We start from the raw sequence: 24,576 nt of genomic DNA, 5'->3' as shown, positions 1-24,576 counted from the left end.
TTTTTTTTTTTTTTTTTTAGGGTTTGGGGGTTAGGGTGCGAGGGGTTTTTTTGTAGGATGTCTGTCGAGAGCTCGTCTGGATGATTGGATGTAGATGAATGATTTTGGAGGGATTTTGAAGAGAGGTTGGGGGGAGGAGAGTTGTTGGATCGGAGAAATCGAGAAGATGATGGATAGTTGTAAAATTTTTGAAAAATTAATTAGCAAAGTATAATTGAGAACTTCGAGTGTGGATTTGTAGAAATTTCAAGGAAAATTGAAATTAAGTTTCGTACGTGGAGGGATTTGAGAAAAGTTTGTAAGAAAAGAAATTTAGAAAATTGTAATCGCAGTTTGAACGAAAAATTGAAGCAAAAATTTTTATATATATATATATATATATATATATATATATACATAAGTTCGATGTTTCGATCAATTGAGCAATTTGCAGGAAAGATATCAATTCGTTTTTATTTTTTGTTTTTTCACTATCGTTTGTGTAATATACACATCGAAAGGTTTTAGTTTCAAGGATACCTCGACGAAAGCTGTTAAAAAGCATCAATTTCTGTATTCTACATTTTAATAATATTGCCACAAATATCGATGAGGGTTTTTGTTTCTTTATTTTCCTTTAAAAAAAAAAAAAATGTGCGCTACGATTGAAGAACAGCTTTACTAAAATTTCAAACCGTGTTGGTCGGTAAAAATTGAATTCGAACGTAGACACTCGAGGCTAATGGAGCTCCAGGACGCCATCGAGGTTCGAGCCAACACTCGACGCGTCGTTATCGGCGTCGATTTCAATTAATCGTTTCACCAAAGTGAATAGATAGCGAACCGGGTAGATAGGTCACTTTTTTCCAACTTATAATCGGGAACTGTGATATTCCAATCATCCTTCGCCTAACCCTCGAACCCTTCTCCATTCTTCTTTCTCGTATTATTCGAAATCTGAATTGCTATCCCTTTCAACTTGTCATTTCTATATATATATATATATATTTTTCAACGATCGATCATCAAATATTTTAAAATCAAAAATTATTATTCTGTGAATTTTCAAATAATATCTTATTAAAGTTCAATAAAAAAAATCCGTGAATAATTCGAATTTTACAATCGAAACTTGTGATTGTTCATCTCGTTGTTTATCCATGAATAGAAAGAAAAGGACGAAAAATTAATTAATAAATTCTGGGCACAATTTCCTGACGCTGAAATGTCTGACCGATCGCATCTTATTCCCCTGGAACGAAACGATAGGGCGATACACACGAGCCCGAATGGCTGGGAGCGCTGATCTTTCGCTCCAGTTACGAAAAAAAAGGCTCGCGAGAGGCTACCTCTCTGCCGTGCAAATTGGAGCACCGATAAACGTGGCTCGCTCGATCAACCCCCTTTCCAAGGGGAACGTCTATTCCGGTAACTGCGTTCTACGACACGGATACACTCAACCCCTCGTGCACCCTCCGCGAGAGAGAGAGAGAGAGAGAGAGACCGTTTACACAGTTTTATAACTGTGCACTCTTTCCTTCGAACAACAGATAGATGCTTATTGGTTTGTCGCAATTTATTATATCCCCACGAATATTTCTCCTCCTCCTACTTTTTTCTCCTTTCTTTTTTTTTTTCCTGTCACAAGTCGTTTGCAAGTTGTTAACGGGTTATTGAGGATGTGGAACGTTTTAACGGAACGATTATCGATAAGATTTGCATCCGTGTGCGGGATATGAAGTATCTTATATTAGTTATCGCTCGATTGTACTGTTGGAAGAAAAATAAAATACGATCGGGGAGGAAAGGTGCTGAAGGGATAGCATTCGGGATAAAAAAAATTCTTGATCATCAGCACAGCATGGTACACTCGATCGTCAAGTAAGTCACGAAGAGCAGCCTGTTACTCATGAGGAGAGTAACGTGACTACAATCTTGGATGGGAAGCATCACTTGCAATGATAGTGCTGCCTCGTGTTTTTCTTTTAACTTCATCGAGTCCTTCATCGTCATTCCTTACGATACGAGAATCCTCTTCTGGAATGAAGTGGTGGACACAGTCCTCCCCCTCGACTGCTACGAGGAGTCGTACTACGAGAATAAAGAAAAATCGAAATATCCGGCGTATATATTTCTCTTAGCTAGAAGAAGATAAACGTTGGAATATTCGATAGTTTTATCGAAAGAGTGATCGACTCGTAAAGTTAAATCGTTGTTGGTTACAACATTAATTATAATTCAAGAGCTTCTCGAATACCTAATGTAACCTGTCTCGCAACACGGTTCAACTTGTTGTCGTGCGTCGATATCTTCATTCCTGGAAAAAAGTTCGATATAACTTCGTATAAACTTTCTGTATTCTGTATCATTCTGATTAGCAATTTACGTATGGATATCTATGGTATTTGCGCTTATTTGAAAAATATCGATATATCCATTCATCAACAACAACGATTCCTTTCTCGAATCGAACCAATGATAGAAACAAATGAATAACGTTCACTGAATAAAGATAGATAACCTATGAAATTAGATACGTCGGATGAATATATTATGCGTATCGCACGTAAATCGCTGCTCACTGGATCCGTGTGAAGGAATAAGTAAGTGGCGTAACGCATACGTATGAATCGTATCCTCTCGACTCGCATCGAAATTTCTGATGCAGACCTTGTCCTCTAAATTGCCCATAGTCTCGACTCCTTATCGAAATTAAATCGACAACAATTAATTTTCTTCTTTCAAAGAATATATATATATATCTTAACACGAAAAATCCTCTTTCGTTTACGTCTCGACGACGTTGGAGAAGCAAGATCAATCGAACCGTTATAAACAACCGATATATCGGGAATGGAAACATAAGAAATTCGGCGCAGAAGAGGGGGGGGAGGAGATAAGCGAGACACGAATGGTGTCGCAGTGGCGGGATCAATCGGCACCGCCACTTGATACGATAATTTACGACCTCGCTATTTCACCGTCACTATGACTTCTCCCAACCTCTTGGCGACTGTACATCCGCCGCCGGGCTACCGCTATCTCTCCCTCTCTCTCTCTCTCTCCTCCCCTCTTCCTCCGCCCTCCAGTTCCTCCTGACGGCAGCAGCGTGTCTCTCTCTCTCTTTCGCTCTCCCTCTCCCTCTCTCTCTCTCTCTCTCTCTCCGGTTCCCGTGGCGCGCGCTCGCCCGTGTTCCCGTTCTCTCGCTCTATCCGCCCCCGCCCCCGTGGCATGCCAACCAACGAGCCGGGGCCGCTTTCGCTTTGTGCGCGCCGGGGCGGCGGTACATCAAAGCCTTCTAGTTCCCGCTCCGGCCTTTGACGGCTGCGTCGCGGCCGCTCGCTCAGTCATCGCTCGGTAGGCGAAGCCGGCACGCCGTGGATGAACGGTCGCGCGCGCGCCAACGCTCGCCGAATCCGTGGGATTCGGTGGCCGATTCAGCCTGGCGAATTTTTTCGCACGGGATCAGACGATCGCTCCTCCTCTCTCCTCAGTGTGGACTATGTCGCCCCGTGGGAGCAAGTGCGCGACGCGGGTCGGCCAGAGGCCGACCGCGAAGGGAAGGCGCGGGCCTAATCATCATCATCAGCATCAGCATCAGCATCAGCGGGATCAGCAGCATAGGAGGCAGGAGGCGGAGGGGGCCGAGGAGGGGACCGAGGAGGGCGGCAACAAGGAGAAGAAGAGCGTCGAGGGTGGCGAATCGGTCGAAGGAGGTAGCAGTACGACGACGACGACGACGACGACGAGAACGAGTAAGTCTGCGGCGGCAGCGTGCGAGGGTCGATCGTCGTGGGCGGGGCGCATGCGCCAACCCCTGGAGAGCGGCCTCGAGCCCCGTGAAAACGGCACCCTGATGCAACAACGATGGCCGACGAGCAGGCAACGCCGCCGCGATCGGATCGACGAGGACGATACGAGGCGACGAGGTGACGGGACGGTGTCCTCGTCCATCGCCTCCTCGCTCTCCTCGCCTGCCCTGTCCTACTCCACGGACGAGGCCTCAAGAGGATCGACCTCGACCGTATCCTCGCCCGCGCGCTCCACCTCGTCGACCTCTACCGGCGCGATCTCGCGGCAAGACGAGAACGGCAAGGACGGGAAGGAGGAGGAGGAGGAGGAGGAGGAGAACGATCGAAGGGAGGAAGACACGGCCGGGAAGGATAACTGCCCGTCCGGGAACGAGGTGCATCAGGATAGAATTAGAAAGAGGAAACAGGAGAGGCAGTGGTCAACGAGAGGACGGGGCGTCGTTGTGAGCACGGAGAAATCGGCGTCTACTTTGCCATCCAACAACTGTATTCCCACCTCGGCCATCTCCTCCCCCTCGCCGTTCTCCACCTCCGACAAGGCGAGCCCCGAACAGGCCAATCCAAGAGTTTGCCCGGCCGTCTCCCACTCGTCCGTTCTCGAGAGCCTGAGGAACGCTCTGGAAAGCTACGACCGAAGCAGAATCTACCTCGCACATGTGTCCTTTCTGGATTGGCGGGACCTGCCCGGACGACGCCGCGCCACCGCAGCAGCTGGCGACGCCGAGAGGGTGTGGGTGGTGGGGGCGGCTGATCACGAGGGCCACCACAGGACGCGGTTGCTGGTAACGGGCCGCCATTGGCGGCCACGTTGCCTTAGACGGGTGAACATGCTCAGCCAGCCGGTGATCTACGCCGGCGGTGGCAGGGGTTCCCTGACCGTGGACCTGTTCCTCTGGTGGTTCCACCGAGAATTCGCGGTCACCGCGATGGCGATGCACCCCGACGGCGCCGTGTTGGTCGCCGAGACAGCCGATTACTTGCCGCCCGAGGCCGACTGCGTCGCCGCCGACGGATTGGTCCGATTGTTCGTCGTGCCCAAGGATTGCCTCGAGACGAGGATCGTGGTGAGGGAGTTGAGGGCGAGGCTCGCTACCGGCGTCCTCACGAGAGCCTGTTACGGCGTCTATCGCAACGCATCCTCGAATCCCCCCCTTGGAAAGGAGGCCGACCCCCTCGCCGCCTATCTCAGAAGATTCACGCTGAAGGAGGCGTTCGCCGATCTTCACCGCGCCTGGCTCAGCGTCAGATCGGAAACGTTCGCGAGGAGTTGGATCCTGCCGCGCGATCGCGACGAAGCGATCGGCCGCTCGGCCAACGCGGCAGGCGGGCTCGTAGGCTTCTCGTCCCGCGTCCACGCGGGCTCGAGCGAGGCGCAGGAGGAGGACAGGATGCTGTTGATAGAGTTGCAGAACGTGGCTAGGGAGGCGGGTGTTCGGGTCAGCGACGAGGAGTTGAGCAAGTGGATCCTCGAGGATGAGAGCTGTAACGATATCTCGTCGTTGTCGTCCTCCTCCTCCTCCTCCTCCTCCTCTTCCTCCTCGTTGTCGTCGTCGTCGTCGTCGTCGTCGTCGTCGTGGTGCGTCGAAAGGAAGAAGGAGCATCGTCACGAGGAGGAGGCACGTTGCCGCGTGAAGATCGAGGCGGAGGAGAAGTGGGCCGATTACGAGGGCGCGGGGAAGCAACAAGGGACGGACGGCGAGGAGGAGGAGGAGGGGGAGAAGGAGGAGGAGGAGGACGAGCCCACCGCGGAAGAGACTGTCGGTCTGCTGTCGAGGGTGCTGACTTGGATGGAAAGGGAGCCTCTCGATCCAGGACTGTTACTCGCTGTCAGATCGATGCGCGATACCGCCGCACTCATGGTAAGCACCGACAACTGATAAGAGACAACCACTCGAGGTATCGATCCCCGCCGGTGGGAGACGGAGAGAGAGAGAGAGGGAGAGAGAGAGAGAGAGGGAGAGAGAGATCGTGCGCTGCGACCTTGCGAGCCCCCGTGGCCAGATTGAACTAATTCTCTTCCGGCTGCGATGGAAAGTAGGAGCGAGGTTGAAAGAAGAAGGGACACGGAGTGAGAAAGAGAGGGAAGGGGGAGGAGGGATAAGAAGGGACGCGACGAGTCGCGCGAGAGGACGGTGAAGAGCCACTTGAATTCGGCGATACGTCGCTCGAGCCGACGAATGGAAAAGCCGAACGAGAACGAACCCTCGAACGTTCGAGGAGCGCGCGCCGCCGTCTTTGCAAATTAATGCTCGAGCTCGATAAGCGCGCTTTCCCCCCTTCGAGTAGTTTATTGAATTGTATATTATATTTCCTTCTCGACGAAGAGAGAGAGAGAGAGAGAGAGAGAGAGAGAGAGGGAGAAGGAGGGGGGAGGGCTTTTTACTCGTCCTCGTCCGTCCTCCTTGTTAGACTGACGGGAGAAACTCGTCCAACGGGACGAGCGCTGTTCGAGGACGAGAACAGGGATGCTAATGTCTATGTTAAATAGGGAGGAACGGAAATGGTACTCGACGGGGGCCGATCAAAGAATCGGATACTACCTTTGTCCGATCGTTAAAACAGCCTGTTGTAGGACACCGATAAATGGGATGGTTTCTCGATACCTGGCTTGTTGATCAAAAGGATAACTATAGCCGCCACTTGATCAATCAATGGGTGTATTTCTTTGTCCAATTTATTTGTTATTAGATCTTATTTTTCTTCTTTTCTTTCAATATATATATATATATAGTTTTCGAATTAGATCCTCTCCTTCGATAACATTGTGATATCTTTAAGTTTCGAAATTCGATTGAACGGAGGAGACGTTCGTGGTGTTCGAAACGACGACGCATCATCGATCAAACGAGGGGGATACGGTGAAAAGAAAAATCAATTTACATATATCGTCTCACGCAAACACCTGCCGATGCTTCCGGGGGCATCAATTAATTAATTGATATCCCCGGGCGGACTGCTAATTACCTGGCTGCATTAACGAAGCATTAATCAACACGGCATTAATTAATTACTCGATAACGATAATGCAACGCTGACACGCGATGCTATATACGCTTTCTATCGTGCCCATATACCGCCGTCGAAAACGGCGCAGGATACATATATTATTATATCCATACTTGTTACGCGATTTCACGACGTGTTTCGTATTAAATGTTTCCATCTCTCCCTCTGTTTGATTTATAGGCGAGCAAGATGGGCCTGGCGGGGACCCATCCGAGCGGTTTGCCCTTCTTTTGCCCCAATGGGGACCACCTGACTCAGCCACCGCCTGCTCATATGGGAATTCCACCGTACGGGACGCTGGATGCGGGTAAAGCAGCCGCAGCGGCAGGTGAGTACCAAAAATATTCCGATTCGATGAAGGAGAATAGAAATTTTATAAAAGTTGCTCTATTGGGAAAAAATTAACACTAAAATTGTCCATATTGATTTTCTATTGAGAAGTATAATATACAATTACTTACTGAATATTTAAATATCTATTTAAGTGGTTATAGTAATAATCCGATTTTTTAATGCATTGGGAAAATAATGTAAAAGTGATACGGTTGGAAAGGACGAGTATCGGAATATATTAATGTTGTAAAGTATTTTACATTTATTTTTAATATTACCGTTGAAACAATAACGATTTCCTTTCGATAAACGATTAAGAATTGGCCCTCTTTGGATCTCTGATTCTTTAAACTTCAGTAATTATACGATAAATCACGATACTGAAAGTAAATTTGAAACATTAGAAAAATTAATCAAATTGTTGTATCCTATTTATAAATATCGAGAGCGAGTGTTAACTTTTCTATTTTTCTATTTTTCTATTTTTCTATTGATCTTGAAAATTAGCCTTAAACTTTCCGCAAAATGTACACAACGGATCCTATCGGTTAAATCAATAATTCTTTCACGAAGTTAAATCGTTAGTGTCGGCACAAATATTGACAACCCTCTCAAATTGTAATTGATGGAATACTTCTCTCATCCCTGTAATAGAGCAACGCAACGGTCTGGTTCGCGGCAACACTTCGCGTATTATTTCACTGTATCGATCCATGCAAATATTAACATCATCCCTGTGATATGCGAACAATATAAACAGGTTTTCACTGTGGCTGGTCTCGATCAACAATAATCAATGCGTGGAATGATTCAAAGCTCAATCCTTCGTTCATATTTTCTCGAGAATGGAATTACTCGAATATGAAAAAAAAAAATTCAATTTCTATTAAATACTGAAATATTCTACGCTGGAATATATAATGACGAATCATTGTTCGCGGTAAAAAAGACAATCATCATAAATATAAAATGATAAATTTCTTTCTTTCGCTCACGTATCACTAAACCCATTGTCTTTGTTCAACGATAAAAATTTGTCAAAGGAACATGATTCCGTGTAACGATTCCAATTATAATTTAACGAAAAGTAAAACCTAAGAATTCCAAGAAAGCGATATCTTTATATAAAAAGAAAAAAAGTAACTCGTCAGCTCGGATCAGGTGTCAACGCGCAACAAACCCGATCGTAATTTAAAAAAAAAGAAATAAAACTTAAGAATTTTAAATAAAAGAATTCTCTCTCGCGTCATCCTTGACACCATCTTTTTTACACGAAATAAAAACGTCCCTCTCGAAAAAAAGAAAAAAAAAAAAAAGAAAAACAATGATCCATCGGATAAAAAAGATCGAAATATTTTGAGAAAAATTTGTCCCAAGAATTTTTCTCTCTCTCTCTTTCTCGAGTCCTCTTTTGCACTCGAGGCAAATTAAAAACTCGGCCTCTGTCTCCGCGTGGCCGATTGTTGGCAGCCGTGCAAACATTGATATTCCTACGGGGTCCTCTAATTGAAGGAATATTTCTTATCGAGTCAAGGGTTCGCCGTCGATGTCGAGGCTCGAACGCTGAGGGAGATACAGAGAAGAGGGAACCGGGCGTCCCCAGAGGGGAGGATAGAGCGAGGGTAACAAAGAGGGAACGTGAGAGAGCGAGAGAGATTGATGCGGAAGTGGTGGTGGGATAAGAGAGAGAGAAGAGAGGCTCGCGAACTGGCGTCAAGTAGGAGAATAAGAGGAGGACTCACCATTAGGCTAATCAGCCAGGCATGCAGCCTCCCTCTGGCGGGTCAAGGGGGTTTCAACCCGCCTCTCTATTTCTACAGCTTCTCTTCTTCCTACCCTCGTTGCACCCGCCCCCGAGACCGCCTCCCCTGCCTCTTTGGGGAAACCCTCGCCATCAACTCGCCAGCCAATGTGGATTAGCAGTCGATGACCGATGTATCTTGTCGACGTGGCGATGGTTTTCTAGGATGCCTCTTTGTTCCACTTTTTATGTACGAACATGTGAATGAATGCGATTTCTTTTTTTTTGGTGACATTTTTCTTCTTCTTCTTCTTCTTCTTCTTCTTCTTCTTCTTGAAAAGAATAGCCGGGATCAGGTCGAGTGCGAGGGAATCGGTTTTGAAGCGGTTCGTGGTTTCGCATTAATTCTCGTTGAGAATCTCTTGATATTTTTAGTCGAGTAGAAGTTATTCGCGTTCCTTCACATATTTTACAAAATATATATATATATTCTTGGAACTCCTCGTTTTTTTTTTTTATTATGCCAGAAGGATCGCCGTCAATTTGGACAACGCTCACCGCGTTCATTATTATTCTTGTAATACGTTCCTCTGAGTCTCGATCGGGGAAATAAAAATTGGGAAAGGAGAACGATTCGAATTCATCGTCTCTTTCTCTCTGTCGAATAATAGGTTAGGTTGCGCACGCAAGATAGAATAAGAATAAGAAGAAGAAGAAGAAGAAGAAATTCGAGAGAAATACACGTTAAACCGAGGTGGAGATTCTGGACGTGTTTGCGCGCGCGCTATCTTTCTCTCCTCTCCTTCTGCCTCGGGCCTACCTCGGGCTCGCCACCCTCCTCTTGCTCACCCACGTCCCTGGGATATGTAGATGGGGTTGATAGCGTTTATGCACGACTACGAGTTCGTACGGCTCGGGTTCTTTGTCTTGCAAACGAGCGAGCATTTTGTCCCTCTTCCCCCTTCTCTAACCCTCCTCCTTCCTTCCCTCGAGTTCGCTCTCCCAGTTTCTTCTGCTCTCGCACTATCGAGAACGAGAGAGAAAGAGAAAGAGAACGAGAGAACGAGAGAACGAGAGAGAGAGAGAGAGAGAGAGAGAGAGAGAGAGAGAGAGAGAGAGAGAGAGAGAGAGAGTCTTCCACCCATCTTTGTCCCCCTTATAGAGGGTTCTCGGCTCTGTTCAGCCGCCACCCACTCACTCACTCATCCACCCGCTCTCTCGTGCCACGTAGCACCCGACCGAGAGCACTGCCGCCACCTCTCTCGTTCAACCATCCTCTTCTTCCTCTTCCTCCACCGCGCCTCTTCATCTCCCCGTTTCTCTCCGTCCTCCTCCTCTCCGTCTTCCCTTCCTCTTCACCTTGGTGCGTTGCCCAATAGTCTGTCCTCGTCCTCGGAGGACGCGTTTCACTCGCTCCGTCCCCGAGCATATCCACCGTGTCCTCTCTCCTCTTCCACGATTCGAGAGTTTCCAACGTTCGAAACCCCTTCCGCGAAGCCACCCCCTCTAGCGCTAGCGCCACCACGGCGCCCTTTCTTCCTCGCCCGCGATTCTCGCTTCCAGGAATATATTTCTAATTAGCTCCACTTTTCGATCTCCGCCGCGTGTTTATTTCAGGATTTTCTATGGAACAGAGGAGCGTCGAGGGGATGGGGTTCGAGGAGAAGGGGAGGAGGGGAAGGGAGGGGAGGGTCGAGAGGATCTCCCGGCGTTTTTTTTTTTTTCGCCGGGGCTCCACCATTGATCCGCTTAATTTTTCTCTCCTCCTAGCGCCACCCACGCCGACGGCGATCTCTCACCTCTCTCTCTCTCTCTCTCTCTCTTTCTCTCTGTCTCTCTCTTTATTCCACTTTGGTTTTCCTTTCTCTTTGTCTCGGCCTTTCCGCCGTTTCTCGCTTCCGTCGCGATTATGAGCTGTGCTCTACCCAATTTTTCTGCATCCCTCCCTCTTTTCTCCCTCTTTCCCCCTTTTCTTTGTCGCGTTCGTACGGTATTTTTATCCGCCGAGTTATATTTCGATTGTGGACGGAATGTTTCCGTTGTTACCGGCGGAGGGAGTCCCGATGGTTGATTGATTCCTTTGCTTTGAGCTTTAAACGGTTTTGTAAATTAACCTTTTCGCACTCGATGTTGCCATGTATGCAATACGGCACTTTAATAGTAGTGGATATATTTGTATTTGATGGAACAAGAACAGGTTAAATTTTAATAATTACATCTTCTATGCAAGAACGTTGTAAAAAGAATATTTCTTCATTATTAATAATTGGTAAAACAGAATTGTTTTCATAATCTCTAAAAAGTTTGATCCTAAAAGATGATTAATTTACTGGTCTAAACAGAAACAAATAGAACAATGGCGGTAATGATAGAACAGATATGAAATTAGTTTAATACTTTTCATTGATATATTTTCTTTATTAAAATTGTTACGATTTTACTTTGCGGTTATTTTGTTATTTATTTTAAATTTTTATGTAAACTCGTAGTTTAAATTAGCAATACATTATGATTAATAATATTTAAAATCTTTTGGGATAAAATTTTTTTGTCACAATTTTATCTTGCTCCTATTTTAGCTTTCTAAACTTCTATATAGTTTCTTTCATTACACTAATAAAAATTAATAACACTAATAGCAAAGTATTGTTATTAATGATATCAAATCCTCTGAATAATTCTAAAATTTCTCAGTTTGCATCAATCTTAATCATCAACTAAACTACTTAATCTTAATCCATTGCTTTATAACAACGTTACAAATTTCCAATCATGATAAACTTTCTCTACGAAACTTTCTCCCTATCATTTTTTATCAATTCATACACGAGGCGAATAAAACAAATTTCTTACACCGAAACGTGTTCTCAAACGCCATAAAATGAAATGGTATACTTTTAATTCGCAAAAGGGTACAGCCTTTCACCCCAACCAATTTGCACCCCAATTCAGTCGCGCACAGAAGTGACCTAATCGAACATTGTGGATCTTCATTGAAAGTAAATCAAACCAGTCGATTAATGAACATAATAGAACGTCAAACAAGGCGGGGAGTATCACAGTCACCCCTGTGCTCCCATCCTCGGCGCTGGCGCGCGCGCGCGCGCAAAGCCACTCGGCCTCTTTAACCGTCGGCTGCGATTCTTCGAGCACCGTAATCCTTCACGAGTAGGTTCTCCAGTTTTCTCACCGCTTCGAGCGGTCACTTTGACATCTTTGTCGGGGTTTCCATGCGTGTGTCGCGGCCTCGCGCCACCGTAAATACACTTTTCCTCTCGTTCGAGTGTTAAAATACCACTTGAACGTATCCTCCTCGCGAGCAGATCTCGAGTGCCACGAGCCTCGAGTGCGCGCGCGCGCCACCCGGATAGTCCTTCTTTTCGCGAAAGAATTATTCTTTCGGCAAGCCCCACTTCGAGGGGGAGACAGCGAGCGTTCATGGTAGTTTTTCCCCTAAAGAAATTAAAACGGTTCAGAATCATCTTTTTTTCCTATTGTTTTCTGTTTCTTAAGAATACTTAGATATATTAATTATGAGTAAATGAGAGAGAAATAATTCTACCTAGAGTGAAAAAAAACTGATAAATAATTTAATGAACGTTGAATATGATCAATAAAGAAACCGAAATGGTCTCATTTTTTTTTTGATTAAAAATAAATTGAAAAATTTATGAATTATATTATTCGTATATCGATTAATCCATCCACAAAGGAAAACTTTTATTCCGGAATCGTCTTGACGATGTTTCAGGATACGATTAAAATAATCTATATTATAGATCCACCAAGGCCTAACCCTCCCTCGCCCACGTATCATATCCCTTTGTCGATTCGCTTTTCGAGGAGAACCATATTTCCTCCCCTCGTAGCGACATTCCTCCCCTTTTGTGTCTTCCGCCTGTGACTATGACCGGGTAAATGTTAACGATACCCTTTAACCGAAGAGCGAAACTGGACTGGATTCCCTTCCTCCTCCTGAAAGGAAGGAAACGAGAGAGGTAAAGGAAGAAAGGAGGAGAAAGGGGGAGGGAGAAAAAAAAGAAAATAGACTTCGAAGAGCATCGAAGTCGCCGACGATCGAAGGGAGAGGGAAGGCAAGGAATAGAAAAGCGTTGGAGGCGGCGAGACGAGGACGGGGCGAGGGGAGGGAGGACAGGGAATATCGCGGTATACACCGGGAGCTCGAGTTGTTCGAGAATAAAAGAGTAATTTTCCGGGTGGTGAGACCCCGATAATGGGGTTGCAGACTGCCGAGTCGACTGGAAAGTGATTAAGCACACATGACGGAGCCCGCGGACTCGCCAGGATATTACGAGCCACCCCTTTCAACCCGACCCCCGCCCCTACCACGCTTCCCTTATATCATCCAGCTTCTTCTGCTCGTACTTCTAATTCCCGTCCCTTACCTTATTCGTACACGGTATCGGACAGATAACGACCCCTTCCTGCTATCTCACCGACCGACTGCACCCAAACTGCACCCCTTCTTCCTCAGATTATCCTCTTTTTTTAGTGAACCGATATCTCTCTCTCTCTCTCTCTTTCTCGTTTGTGTTCCACGTCTTCGATCCCGCAATAGACGAGTTGAATTTAAACTTAGATTTTATATCGTAAGTGAAATATAGATAAGGATGGATCGAGATGGGTGAGATTTGATTTTGTTTGCATTTGCATAAAAAGTATACGTTGGATTGAAATAGAAATGTTGATCGTTGGAAATGGATCAGAGGGGGGGAAATAAAGAAAGAGGGGGAATGTTAAAACACAGATGGGAATGAGAGACTTTGTTCTTTTTTATTTTTTGAATCAAGTGAGATTAAGTTTCTCTCGAATCGAATGAAATATCGAGTAGAATATCTATATTTTCGATTCGTGTCTCTAATCAAACACTTATATAAACTTTCCAAAATTCGAGAGGAGATATATCTTGTAAATATATCTTGGAATTAATAAAATTATTTTATACACCTATTAAATTGTTAAATATTATCATAATAATACAACGATTTCCACTCCCTCCTTTCAATTATTCTTATTAACTTTGCCAAGACAACAAGGACTTATTATCTCTCAAAAAGTGAATAATAATAGATTACACAGGAACAATGACGTGGAGAGACTAGAAAAGAAAAGAAACATCCTATCCTTGAATAACTTAATCCTCCATCATCCACGCTTCAACCTGCGCTAAACCACCCAAAAACCACTGCTTCGTCTTGTCCCTCGAAACGGGGTGAGCGTCCAGTAATCGAGAGCCCTGGGTGGCCGATCTCTCCACACACGCGATGGAGAGACGGTCGTTATCCGGACCACTAGAGGAGAGAGGAGAGGAGGGGGAGGCTTGGAGTGGCCCTATCGTGGAAAACCACGCAGTTGACCGATTTCGTAGTGGCCTTCGGGACATGTTCGACCCGCGAAACGCAAAAAAAGGGGGGAGGAGGGGGTGGAAGGTGAAGAGAAAGTCCGTCCACAACGTTGGAACGGCGTAGGAAAAGAAGGATAACGAGGGGGGAGGGGGTGGAGGGAGGGGAAGAGAGAAGTATTGGCCTCGTCAAGCGGTTTCAGGGCTTGCCGATATTCCGGCCGCTTCTCGTCGACCCTTATGAAGCCAATTACACTTCGCCTCGCCAAAGGCACCCCACTTATAGCCGGCAGTCGACGTTTCTGGGGGCTGTTCGGGGTGCCGCGACCGGTTCTGCAACACGTATACGGTATTAGATACCGCCACTGTGAAAGCTGGCCCACCCCTTTTCCACGTCTACGCCACCCTGTGCAAGCCTCGTGTAACGACGACGATCCAGGCGCGGATCGAGGGGGAGGGGGAGGTTTCGAGTAATTATCGATACAGGGTGGAACCAGGATTCGAACGACGGATACCGATTTTTCTCTTTCTTTTTTTAATTCTTGCGCAGCGAGGGAGGCATGGTTTTCTTTTTTTCTTTGTCGTTGTTGTTGTTCTTCGAGGGTGAAAGAGACGGTTGAGGGTAAAAAAAGTTATATTGGAATTGTAGTGTAATTTATTATTCATTATTGTTAACATACAATGGGTGAAAAATGGAAAGAAGAAAATTTAATAAATCTTTATTTTAATCTTTGACAAATCTTGAAACTGTTCCATTTTCCATCGATATCGTAACGAAATACATAATTTATCGATTTATTATTTCAAAATAGAAAAATCGTTTTCTTAGAGCATTGCACTCTTTTCGCAGAAAGTAGTTAACAAACCTATAATAAATCGTTTGTTCTCTATCTAATAAAAACTGAAAAACTGTATTTATCTCCCTCCCTTGTCATAAAATCATTCCAGTCGCTCTAATAATAGAACGAAACAAAAAAAAGAAATTTAGCAAAAATTTCAATTTCGTTTCGCGTATATAATATTTCCTATAAATACATTTCGCGAAACAATACAATCCAAACCCGATGATAGTTTACGAAGATCATATGCGATGCAAATTATTATCAAACAGATATTGTCGACACAGAGAGAGAAAAGGGTGGTGAACGCCGTGGGGGGTTGCGGCCAGTAGTGATCAATGCCCGTTCGCCGGGTCATCCGATTCGTGTTTGTAGTGCAAACCGGCTCGATATTAAATACATAGTCCTCCTTTCCTCCAATCGGATCGTTCTTCTTTGATCTCGGCCAGTAATAATGTTTATACTGCATCCGTTGATACGCGGCCAGCAGGCGCGACGCCGACGGCGCACCGTATTGAATAAATCAACCCTGTGGAAAAGTAGCAAGGATAAATTGCGGTCGCCTCCTTCCCAAGGAATTTTCGTTAATTATCTCGTTTCGATTGGTCAAACGATGATAATTAAGCGATAAGAGAAATATTAATTCAACGAATCGAGTTTTTTAATTGGAGCGAGGGGGTGAGTTTTTTTTTTTTGGGAATAGATTCGAATTGAATTTCCGTTTATTAAATTATTTCGAATTATTTCGAATTATTTAAAATTACAGGGAAAATATATATCTTTCTCTGTTAAGAAGCGAAACCTTAAAACTTTGTTTTCATCTCGGAACGAAAAAGAACTCGGTTTCTTAACGAGACGTCTAATTAATGAAATTTAATTATTATTATTTTATACTTATCCCGGAGTTATTACAAAGTGAAGTTTCTTGATGAAGGATCGAGAAGTGTGGAAAGCAACGGACTTGTAAAAATTAACTCTTTTAAAATATTCGCCATTTTCTTTGGAAACACTCTCTTTATCCTCGTCTTTATTATCGTTGGACAGAGATACGAGAGACAATGAGACAAGCAACACGTTCCATTTTGTGTTCCAGGCTTGACAAGAGCGCCGATGTATCCCTTCTCCACGGGTCAATATCCGTACCCCATGCTTAGCCCGGAAATGACGCAAGTCGCCGCTTCCTGGTAAGTCAATACACTTTCATCCGTCGATATAAAACCGTCACCGGCAAGAAGGCTGCATAAACGGATCTCATTACGTATCTATCTATCTATCTCTCTTATAAAATAACAGAGTTAATTAACCATCTCGTCAATCGTGGGCAACAGATCGGAATATCACGATTCCTCGATAATTTTATGTCTCGTAATTAAATCGTTCGTCATTTCCTTAAACCTGTGTTTTATATATATGAACTAAAAGGGACGAGGAGGAGGGAATTGAATAGCCACGGATCCAAACACGGTCTCAAATATACCGATAAAAGTTAAGTTGGACGAGGGAGAAGTGGGCCGATTTACATGAGAAACGTTCGATTTTTTTCCCTCCTCCACGCTCAAGCAGTCGTTAATTCCTCCTTTCGCGTACTAACGATTCAAACCCTCGAACCCTGCGACACTCGACCAGGATAAACGCGATTTTTATTTAGACTCCCCCTCCTTTCTCCCCCTCTCAACCCCTTCTTCTTCTTCTTCTTTCATCCTCTCCTCGATTCTCCTTTCAGCCGATGAAAAATAAAGAAAATCGGGGAAGGGGTGGGAGGAGATAGGGAGGAGGAGGGGGCCAATGAATTTCTCGATTCGGGTCTCGTTTTTCCGGCCGAATCACGGCCACGTTTCCTCGGTCATCCTCTCAGTTCCGGTCTATTAGACCGGCTACGTTCACCGACGCTCGACGTTGTACCAGATATAACCACGGTGACCGCGCCAACGGAAACCAACCCTCTTGCAGCGCCTCTCTCCCTCCTTGTTATTTGCTTTCTGCTCGAACCGTCTCAAATTGAGATTTTCCACGGGTGATTAGGCCCGTTCTTCTCAATTAGGAGGGGCGGAACCGCGGCTTTTCCCCGGCGATTTCGTCGAGTTGGAGTAGGAGGGATATATCTTAGAAGGAAATTGCAAATGCGGGGAATTTTAATTTTTCACGATTCGAGGATTACGATATTTTTTGGGGGGGGGGGAGAGGAATTTTCGTTGATGAGAAATTACGCGACGGAAGGAAATTTTTTTTTCATCTCTTGAGCTTGAGATTTGGAAGAAATAACGAATCAAATAGTAAAAGAGAGTTTTATATTTGTTTTCAAACAGATTTTGACAAGAGTGGTAACAATAATTCGAAGACTTGGTTTCAGGCGATGCCTCTGTTTGATGAAACAATTTCGTTTTCAGGCACACACCGAGCATGTACCCCATTTCCCCGGCAAGCACTGGTTTCCGAAGTCCGTATCCCACGAGTTTGCCCATCACAAGTTCTAGTTTACCAAGGTTAGTAGGTGATCGAATTTGTCAAGTTCATTCAAACACTCTAATTTCTGTTATACATTACTCTCTCAACTACGCGTTTCTGTACACGACGAATTCTATCAATGGATAGTTTCAATTTTCAATCTCTTTTCGCAAAGAAAGAACTTTGAAAGTTTGTAAAAATTGTTCAACGTCGAATAAATTGATAAACTGATAATAATAAGTTGAAAATTTAATTATACAAATCTAAAGAAATTTGTAATTTATCTCCCATTTTTAAAAATCCTTCCAATCTCTTCTTCAAGAATTATATTTTTCTAATAACAAAATTTAGAATATATTATTCAAAAATTATTCAATGTATGTAAGAGTAACATTCTTTTAGGATAATTAATTTAAACAAAACTTATTTTGAACTGAACGATATACAAGTATCTATAATAATAAGTTGAAAATTTAATTATACAAATCTAAAGAAATTTGTAATTTATCTCCCATTTTTAAAAATCGTTCCAATCTCTTCTTCAAGAATTATATTTTTCTAATAACAAAATTTAGAATATATTATTCAAAAATTATTCAATATATGTAAATATATTATTCAATATATGTAATATTCTTTAGGATAATTAATTTAAACAAAACTTATTTTGAACTGAACGATGTACAAGTATCTATAATAATAAGTTGAAAATTTAATTATACAAATCTAAAGAAATTTGTAATTTATCTCCCATTTTTAAAAATCGTTCCAATCTCTTCTTTAAGAATTATATTTTTCTAATAACAAAATTTAGAATATATTATTCAAAAATTATTCAATGTATGTAAATATAATATTCTTTAGGATAATTAATTTAAACAAAACTTATTTTGAACTGAACGATGTACAAGTATCTATAATAATAAGTTTAACAAAATATATAATAATAAGTTTAACAAAATTTAGAATATATTATTCAAAAATTATTCAATATATGTAAGAGTAACATTCTTTTAGGATAATTAATTTAAAATTTTCAATTCAAAACAAGTTTTGAACGATGTACAAGTATCTTCGATATCTTCAAAAGATTGGAATTTCTACTTATCGTATTTCAATTATTTTGAAATCATATTATCATTTAATCTAGCACACTCGCTACCTAACACTTTAAATTACAATTTAAATCTATTAATAAATTTTCCAGTGATCTCTACCGGTTTTCGCCGACGGGCCTGATGCCTCCGCATCCTGGATTAAGTCCGCACGCACACGCGTTGGCGTCCCACGCACTGGTGTCCTCGGCGCCGAAGACGGATCATTCCACCCTGGATCACAATCACAGGTTCGTTCCTCGTCGACATTTCAGCGACACCTGGACCCTTTTCAACGAATCGAACAACACGACTCATTCAATAACTCCATCACCCTTTTCCCCCATTCCTTTCCCTCGGTCGCATCCACAACTCACCCCGACATAAATATCGATCCGCCGCCCCGTAGAACGAACCCCCCGAAACCGTTACCTTCGATTGATCGAAAAGATATTTCAATGAATAATGGAGGAGGAGGGTGATTACGATAATCGGTTGCGATGATCTGTTCGAGTGGACTCGATCCCGATCGAATCGTTGGCCGGGAAACTGGAGGAGAGAACGAGAAGGACGCTTTCTGCGATCCTTTTATAATTTACACGATGCACACAATGTTTTTTTTAGAAAGAATTAACTTAAAGAAAGAATTAACAGGAGCAGAGGCTAATCCAGTCGATAATTTACATTTATTGATGAGAGTTGATGAAACCACCCTCAATCCCTCTTCGTCCTAATGGAAAATGGATTTTACAAAACGATCAAGCAATCATCGAGATGGAAACGTATACATATATATATATATACAACAATTCTTCTTTCAAGATACAATTTATCCAATACGAGTTTTATCCATCATCTACGGATGGACAACCGATGACCGACCCAAGATGTCAAGGAAAAAACTCGAGTACAGAGTAATTGAAAAAATGGTTTCCACATCCTTCCATATCGATAAAAGGAAACGCCGCTCCATCCACCCCCGTCCGTTGATAAAGAAGCAGCCGGCAGTCACAGTGTATCAGGGGTTGTGACGGATAGTTTCGGTGACGACCATAGGGGGTAGCACGTCACGGGGTAGTTGCAACCCCTCGTGCAGTCGTTCCCCCTTCACCGTCGAGGCACGTATAACACTTATTGAATGACTCTCTTCGCACAGCGTCTGCGCCTGCCGGCGCCGCCACCACCGCCGCCGCCGCCGCCGCCGCCGGTTATGTATTGATCATTACCCTCTTAAACAGATTTCTAATTTGCATTAGTACCCGGCCGATCGCCTGGCCCGAGCATCGTATATACAAAGCCGCATGGTCGCGCTTCCTACATCCGAGGCACGCGTGCACACCACAACTCCATGCACGCGACACACGCCGCGTTGTGTGGATCAGCTGGCAGCTGCTGGACGACCAGCCGCGTTCTCGAAGAGGGGAGGCCGAGGGTGCCGTGCCGCGTAGCGTCGGGACGCTGTCACGGATTTTTACGAGCCCACGTACGAGCGTTGCCCGGTTGTTGTCCCGTCCTCGTTTCACCGCACATTTCTTCTTCCATCCACCACGTGTGCGCCTCCGTTCGATTCAACGCGTCCTTAGATCTGAGTAAGAGAGAGAGAGAGTAATCTGAAAGAACGTCGCACGTGGTTAGTTATAATCCACGTTGGATAATCGACGCGGGAACGAGAGAGAGAGAGAGAGAGAGAGAGTAGCGAGGATCGATCAGACTCACGTGTCAGTTAAAGAAGAAGAGGAAGAGGAAGAGACTCGTCGTTTTCTTTCTTATAAAGGGAAAGAGATAGAGGGAGAGAGATCGATAGGAAGGAGGTGATATATAAAAGCAGCTGATCCGTGGAGACCAAAGGAGGACTATCCTCTCCTGGTGTCGTCCGGTGCAGGTGGCACATATCGTGGTGGTGTGCGGTGGTGGTGGTTGTGGTGGTGGTGGTGGTGGTGGTGGTCCCAGGCAGAGAGGGTGTAAGAGGGAAGTCGCCGATGGTAGCGCCACGCAGCCCGCCAAAAAAAGGCATCACGCAGGGAAAGCGGAGAGAATGCAATCTTCACCCCCCACGCGCGAATTATACATCGGCGGATGGTAGGGTGTCGTTGCTGCGGAGCCATGAATCGCGATGATGGCCCCACGGTGCAGCCCTCCACCCCGCCGCCCCTTCCGCACTCGCGGATAATCAATCGTCGTAACACCGCTCGGTGATTCCACCGACGCCAGGAACGACGCATTTTCGCTGGATGCGGGATACACAGGGTGGTGGAAAAGAGGCAGAGGAGACGGTAGTACACCGGTATCGGATCAGAAACCTTCTTTATTCCACCTATCTACCCTTATACACGTATATATATTTATATGTAAATATATACACACACACACACATATATATATATATTTATTTGTATCTCTCCGACGTGCTACTTCTTGTGCGGAATAATCGTGACGAGAGAGAGAGAGAGAGAGAGAGAGAAACAATATAAACGCGCGCGTGTGCCCGTTGAGAGAGGAGGAGAACGAGACGAGAAGGAGAAGAAAAGATCTCTCGTGTGCGAGAGAGAGAGAGAGAGAGAGATAATCGAAAAGAATCGTGGAGAGGTTCTTTTTATTTTTGTCGTCAGATTCTCGTCTCATATTTTTCGGTGGTGGAACGGACCAGAAACAGAGAAAGAAAGAGAGAGAAGGAAAAAGAGAGGAGCGGCGGGCCCGAAGAACGAGATGCCGCCCCTGGAGACATTTTACCGTGCGATTCGACGCTCGTGAATGTTTGAATACCATCCACACGACGATATGGAGCCGTTGAGACGTACGGTGATACGGGACGTGCAGACACGGATGGACGGGACGTGGCGTGAAAAGTGTTTCCTCGAGTGCTTCCGGGTTGACGCGGCCACCACCACCGGTGTTGTCGTATAGTCTCGAGCGGCAGCCAGCCGCCGTCGTTCCCTTCGTTCTCTCTTCGTAGATGTTTTCTTCTACAAGTACTCGTACAAGTGCTGTTTACAATTAGTAAAAGCCGCTCGTTTTTCGACCGCTCTTCTTCGATCCGCCGCGGGTACGATGATAGAGCGCGGGGATGCAAGGATGAGCAACGGCGCGCGGACGGGGTGCGATGTAATACTGCTACGAAGCTGCTACGCGGCCACTGATTATATTTTCCAAATTCTCGATCCCGTTCCAGTATTGTTACGCGAGGCAACGACGTGCTCGTGCTACGACGATGCTTGCCGCACTGACGAATCGATGAACGAAGGAAGGATCGCGATACGAAGTTGCTCGTCGAAACTGTATAAAACTCTCGATCACTGCGTGATCAACGTGTACGGGATACTCGGCACTCGAGAACTCGAATAGACGTGTAGCGAGGGAGGATATAATATAGAGAGAAAGAGAGAGAGAGAGAGAGAGATAGATATATACACGTATATAAGAGAGAGAAGTGAGATCGCGATTATCGCGATTTCGATGGATCAGTTTCGAGCGTGTCGGTGGGTATAAACGGGGACCCACGAGTGCGATGGAGCCCGAGTGTCTGGAGCCATTGAACCTGGTGATAAAGAAGGACGACAACACTGAGAGCGGGCCGGCCACCAACGTGACAATCGAGGAGGGCAGCAGCGAGGCGTCGTCGATCAACAACAGGTCGATCGACGAGGAGAAGTGCAATATCGATCCCGGCAAGGCGACGATCGAGGACAACATGACTATACTCCAGGACGCGATGAAGGCGGGGGAGGCTGGCTTACCCACCGCCGATCACAAGATCCTCACCGCTCTCTACATGAGCAGCCTGATGCAGATGTCGAACATGAGCATGCCGAGGAGCGTGACGCCGCCTCCGTACGGCGCCCAGCACAACTTCGTTCAATTGCTGGCAATGGTCGAGGCCAGGCATCGCATGTGGCAACAGATGAATTGGCCGTTGCCTCAGAACTTCCCCAGGAACCCGTTGACCTTGCCCGCCCAACCTTACTTCGACGGGCCAGCCACGAATCTCGCGGAGCAACTGTGCAATTCCCAGAACTCCACGCCGACCTATCCCCTATCCTGCACGAAACCTGACCAACAACCCTTGACGAACCGTGACTCGAAGCAGCCTTACTTCAAACGGTAACGTAACCTTAACGGGGGTCTAGGTTTAGATAAGAGATGATATCTGTATCCCAGTGATGATCTGAATTGAATTTAATTTATAAGGGGATGGGGGAGGATGGGGCGAATAAATGATAAAGGGAGGATGAATAATGATTGTGGACGGTTTTCGTGTTGGCAGGTCCACGGTGGAGCAGAAGAATTCCACGTCGTTACCGTCGGACAACGCGAAAGCGCAGGACACAGGGCAGCAGAACAATCAAGGTAAGGGCTCGTTTAACGGACCTGACGGCTTCTGTGATCAGTTTACCGTTGATTTTCACACTGTAGAGTCCACCTCTCATACCCGTCGATGATGTTTGACAGATAAAAAGAAACCCCATATAAAAAAGCCTTTGAACGCGTTCATGCTGTACATGAAGGAGATGAGGGCGAAGGTCGTCGCTGAGTGTACCTTAAAAGAGAGCGCAGCGATCAACCAAATATTGGGAAGACGAGTGAGTAGATGGAACTATACATTTCGTTTAGAAGTGTTCTTGTGTAACGTTGGAGAGTAATTATTGCATCAGGGTTTGTACGATTTTTTATTTGATCAAGATTTTTCATTTTTATGAAATATGTATTATTGTATTGTCTGATGATATTCTTTGAGTTTTAGTTGGGATCGTGGTTGTTTGTGTACAGGACCATATTTGGCATCGTTTGTTCGTGGTATAAGGTATAAGAAAAGAGAAAGAAGTGAAATAACTTTTTGACGCAAGGAGCCTTCTCTAGGAGAACGTTAATTTCAATGTTGATCGATTGTATCTTGATTATTCGTATTTCGTATGACACACTTTCATATGATTCGTATGATTCGAATGATACCATAATATTAAAAATTCTTATTATTATTGTATGATAATTGTCAATTCTGTCAACTTTTAGAAAGAAATGAAATGGATGATTGATCTTTTTATAATTATAAATTCGTGATACTTTCTTACTGTGGATTAAGAATTCAAATATTCAATCAGAATTTAGTTTATTCCAAAAAGTACATGGAGAAGTTAATACTGATAATTCTAACGATAAATATATCTAGAAATTATATTGTAAACGATAATATTTTGTAACAAAATTATCAATTATTATCGTATAAAATAATTCTTTTATAAAATTAAGCTCCATACGACAAAAAGTTATTTGATCACTTTGAATCACGGAATAATCTCACTTTACTTGTACCACGAATTACATTTCATTATATAAAAACCATTTTTTTTTATTGCTATTAACTATGATGAAATGTTTCAGGAACAAATTGTGCGATTGAGATTCGTTTCCATTTTTTTTTTTTTTTTTTTTAATTTCAAGAGTACATAAAAAAATAAATCAACCGAGAAAGTGTAAGAAAATTTTCAGAGCAACGAATTAATTCCTAAAACATCTTCCATTATATCGTTAATAGCAATGGAAATACTTCGAAAGTGTATTCGAACGAGCCCTGATGTAAAAGAGAAGCGCGCCAAAGTCAAGATTTTCTTTTCAAATCATCTCCAAATGATATATGAATAATAACGAATGAAATTTAATGAAAGTGTATCGTCGAAAAATTATCATAAAAAACGAAATGTAACGAGAATCAAGTATCCTAGAAACGAAAAGAAGAAAAAAAAAAAAAAAAAAGAATTTCACGAATCACAGAATTTTCCAAATCAAAAGATTAAACATTGCTGTGAATAAAGGAAAGAAACAAAATCCGTATTGATCCGAAAGCAAAATGTTGACTTGGCGAGCGCAAAACGATCAGAATGCACCCTCGAACACGAAAAGTGTCTCGAAGGACGATCGAAAACGCTGATGAGAAAAAAGAAAAGGGAAAAAAAAAAAAAAAAAAAAAAAA

At 44.2% G+C, this 24,576-nt stretch overlaps 1 protein-coding gene across 1 annotated transcript in view; it reads left to right on the top strand.

The window, feature by feature from the left end:
• The first annotated feature begins 3,481 nt into the window (after positions 1 to 3,481).
• Positions 3,482 to 24,576, top strand: part of LOC122717456 — a 34,687-nt gene continuing 13,592 nt past the window's right edge. Inside the window, exons 1-8 of the mRNA XM_043941535.1 lie at positions 3,482 to 5,268; positions 5,353 to 5,650; positions 6,978 to 7,125; positions 16,166 to 16,256; positions 17,460 to 17,555; positions 18,725 to 18,862; positions 22,873 to 22,955; positions 23,058 to 23,188. Coding sequence (XP_043797470.1) covers positions 3,482 to 5,268; positions 5,353 to 5,650; positions 6,978 to 7,125; positions 16,166 to 16,256; positions 17,460 to 17,555; positions 18,725 to 18,862; positions 22,873 to 22,955; positions 23,058 to 23,188 — 2,772 coding nt within the window. The remainder of the gene's footprint in view (positions 5,269 to 5,352; positions 5,651 to 6,977; positions 7,126 to 16,165; positions 16,257 to 17,459; positions 17,556 to 18,724; positions 18,863 to 22,872; positions 22,956 to 23,057; positions 23,189 to 24,576) is intronic.

The sequence above is a fragment of the Apis laboriosa genome, unplaced genomic scaffold, assembly GCF_014066325.1.
Source record: "Apis laboriosa isolate Shangri-la unplaced genomic scaffold, ASM1406632v1 scaffold50_cov145, whole genome shotgun sequence".
In the NCBI taxonomy this organism is placed as follows: Eukaryota; Metazoa; Arthropoda; class Insecta; order Hymenoptera; family Apidae; genus Apis; species Apis laboriosa.
Note: the sequence above shows the minus strand (reverse complement) of the source record. Positions and strands in the feature narration are given on the sequence as shown.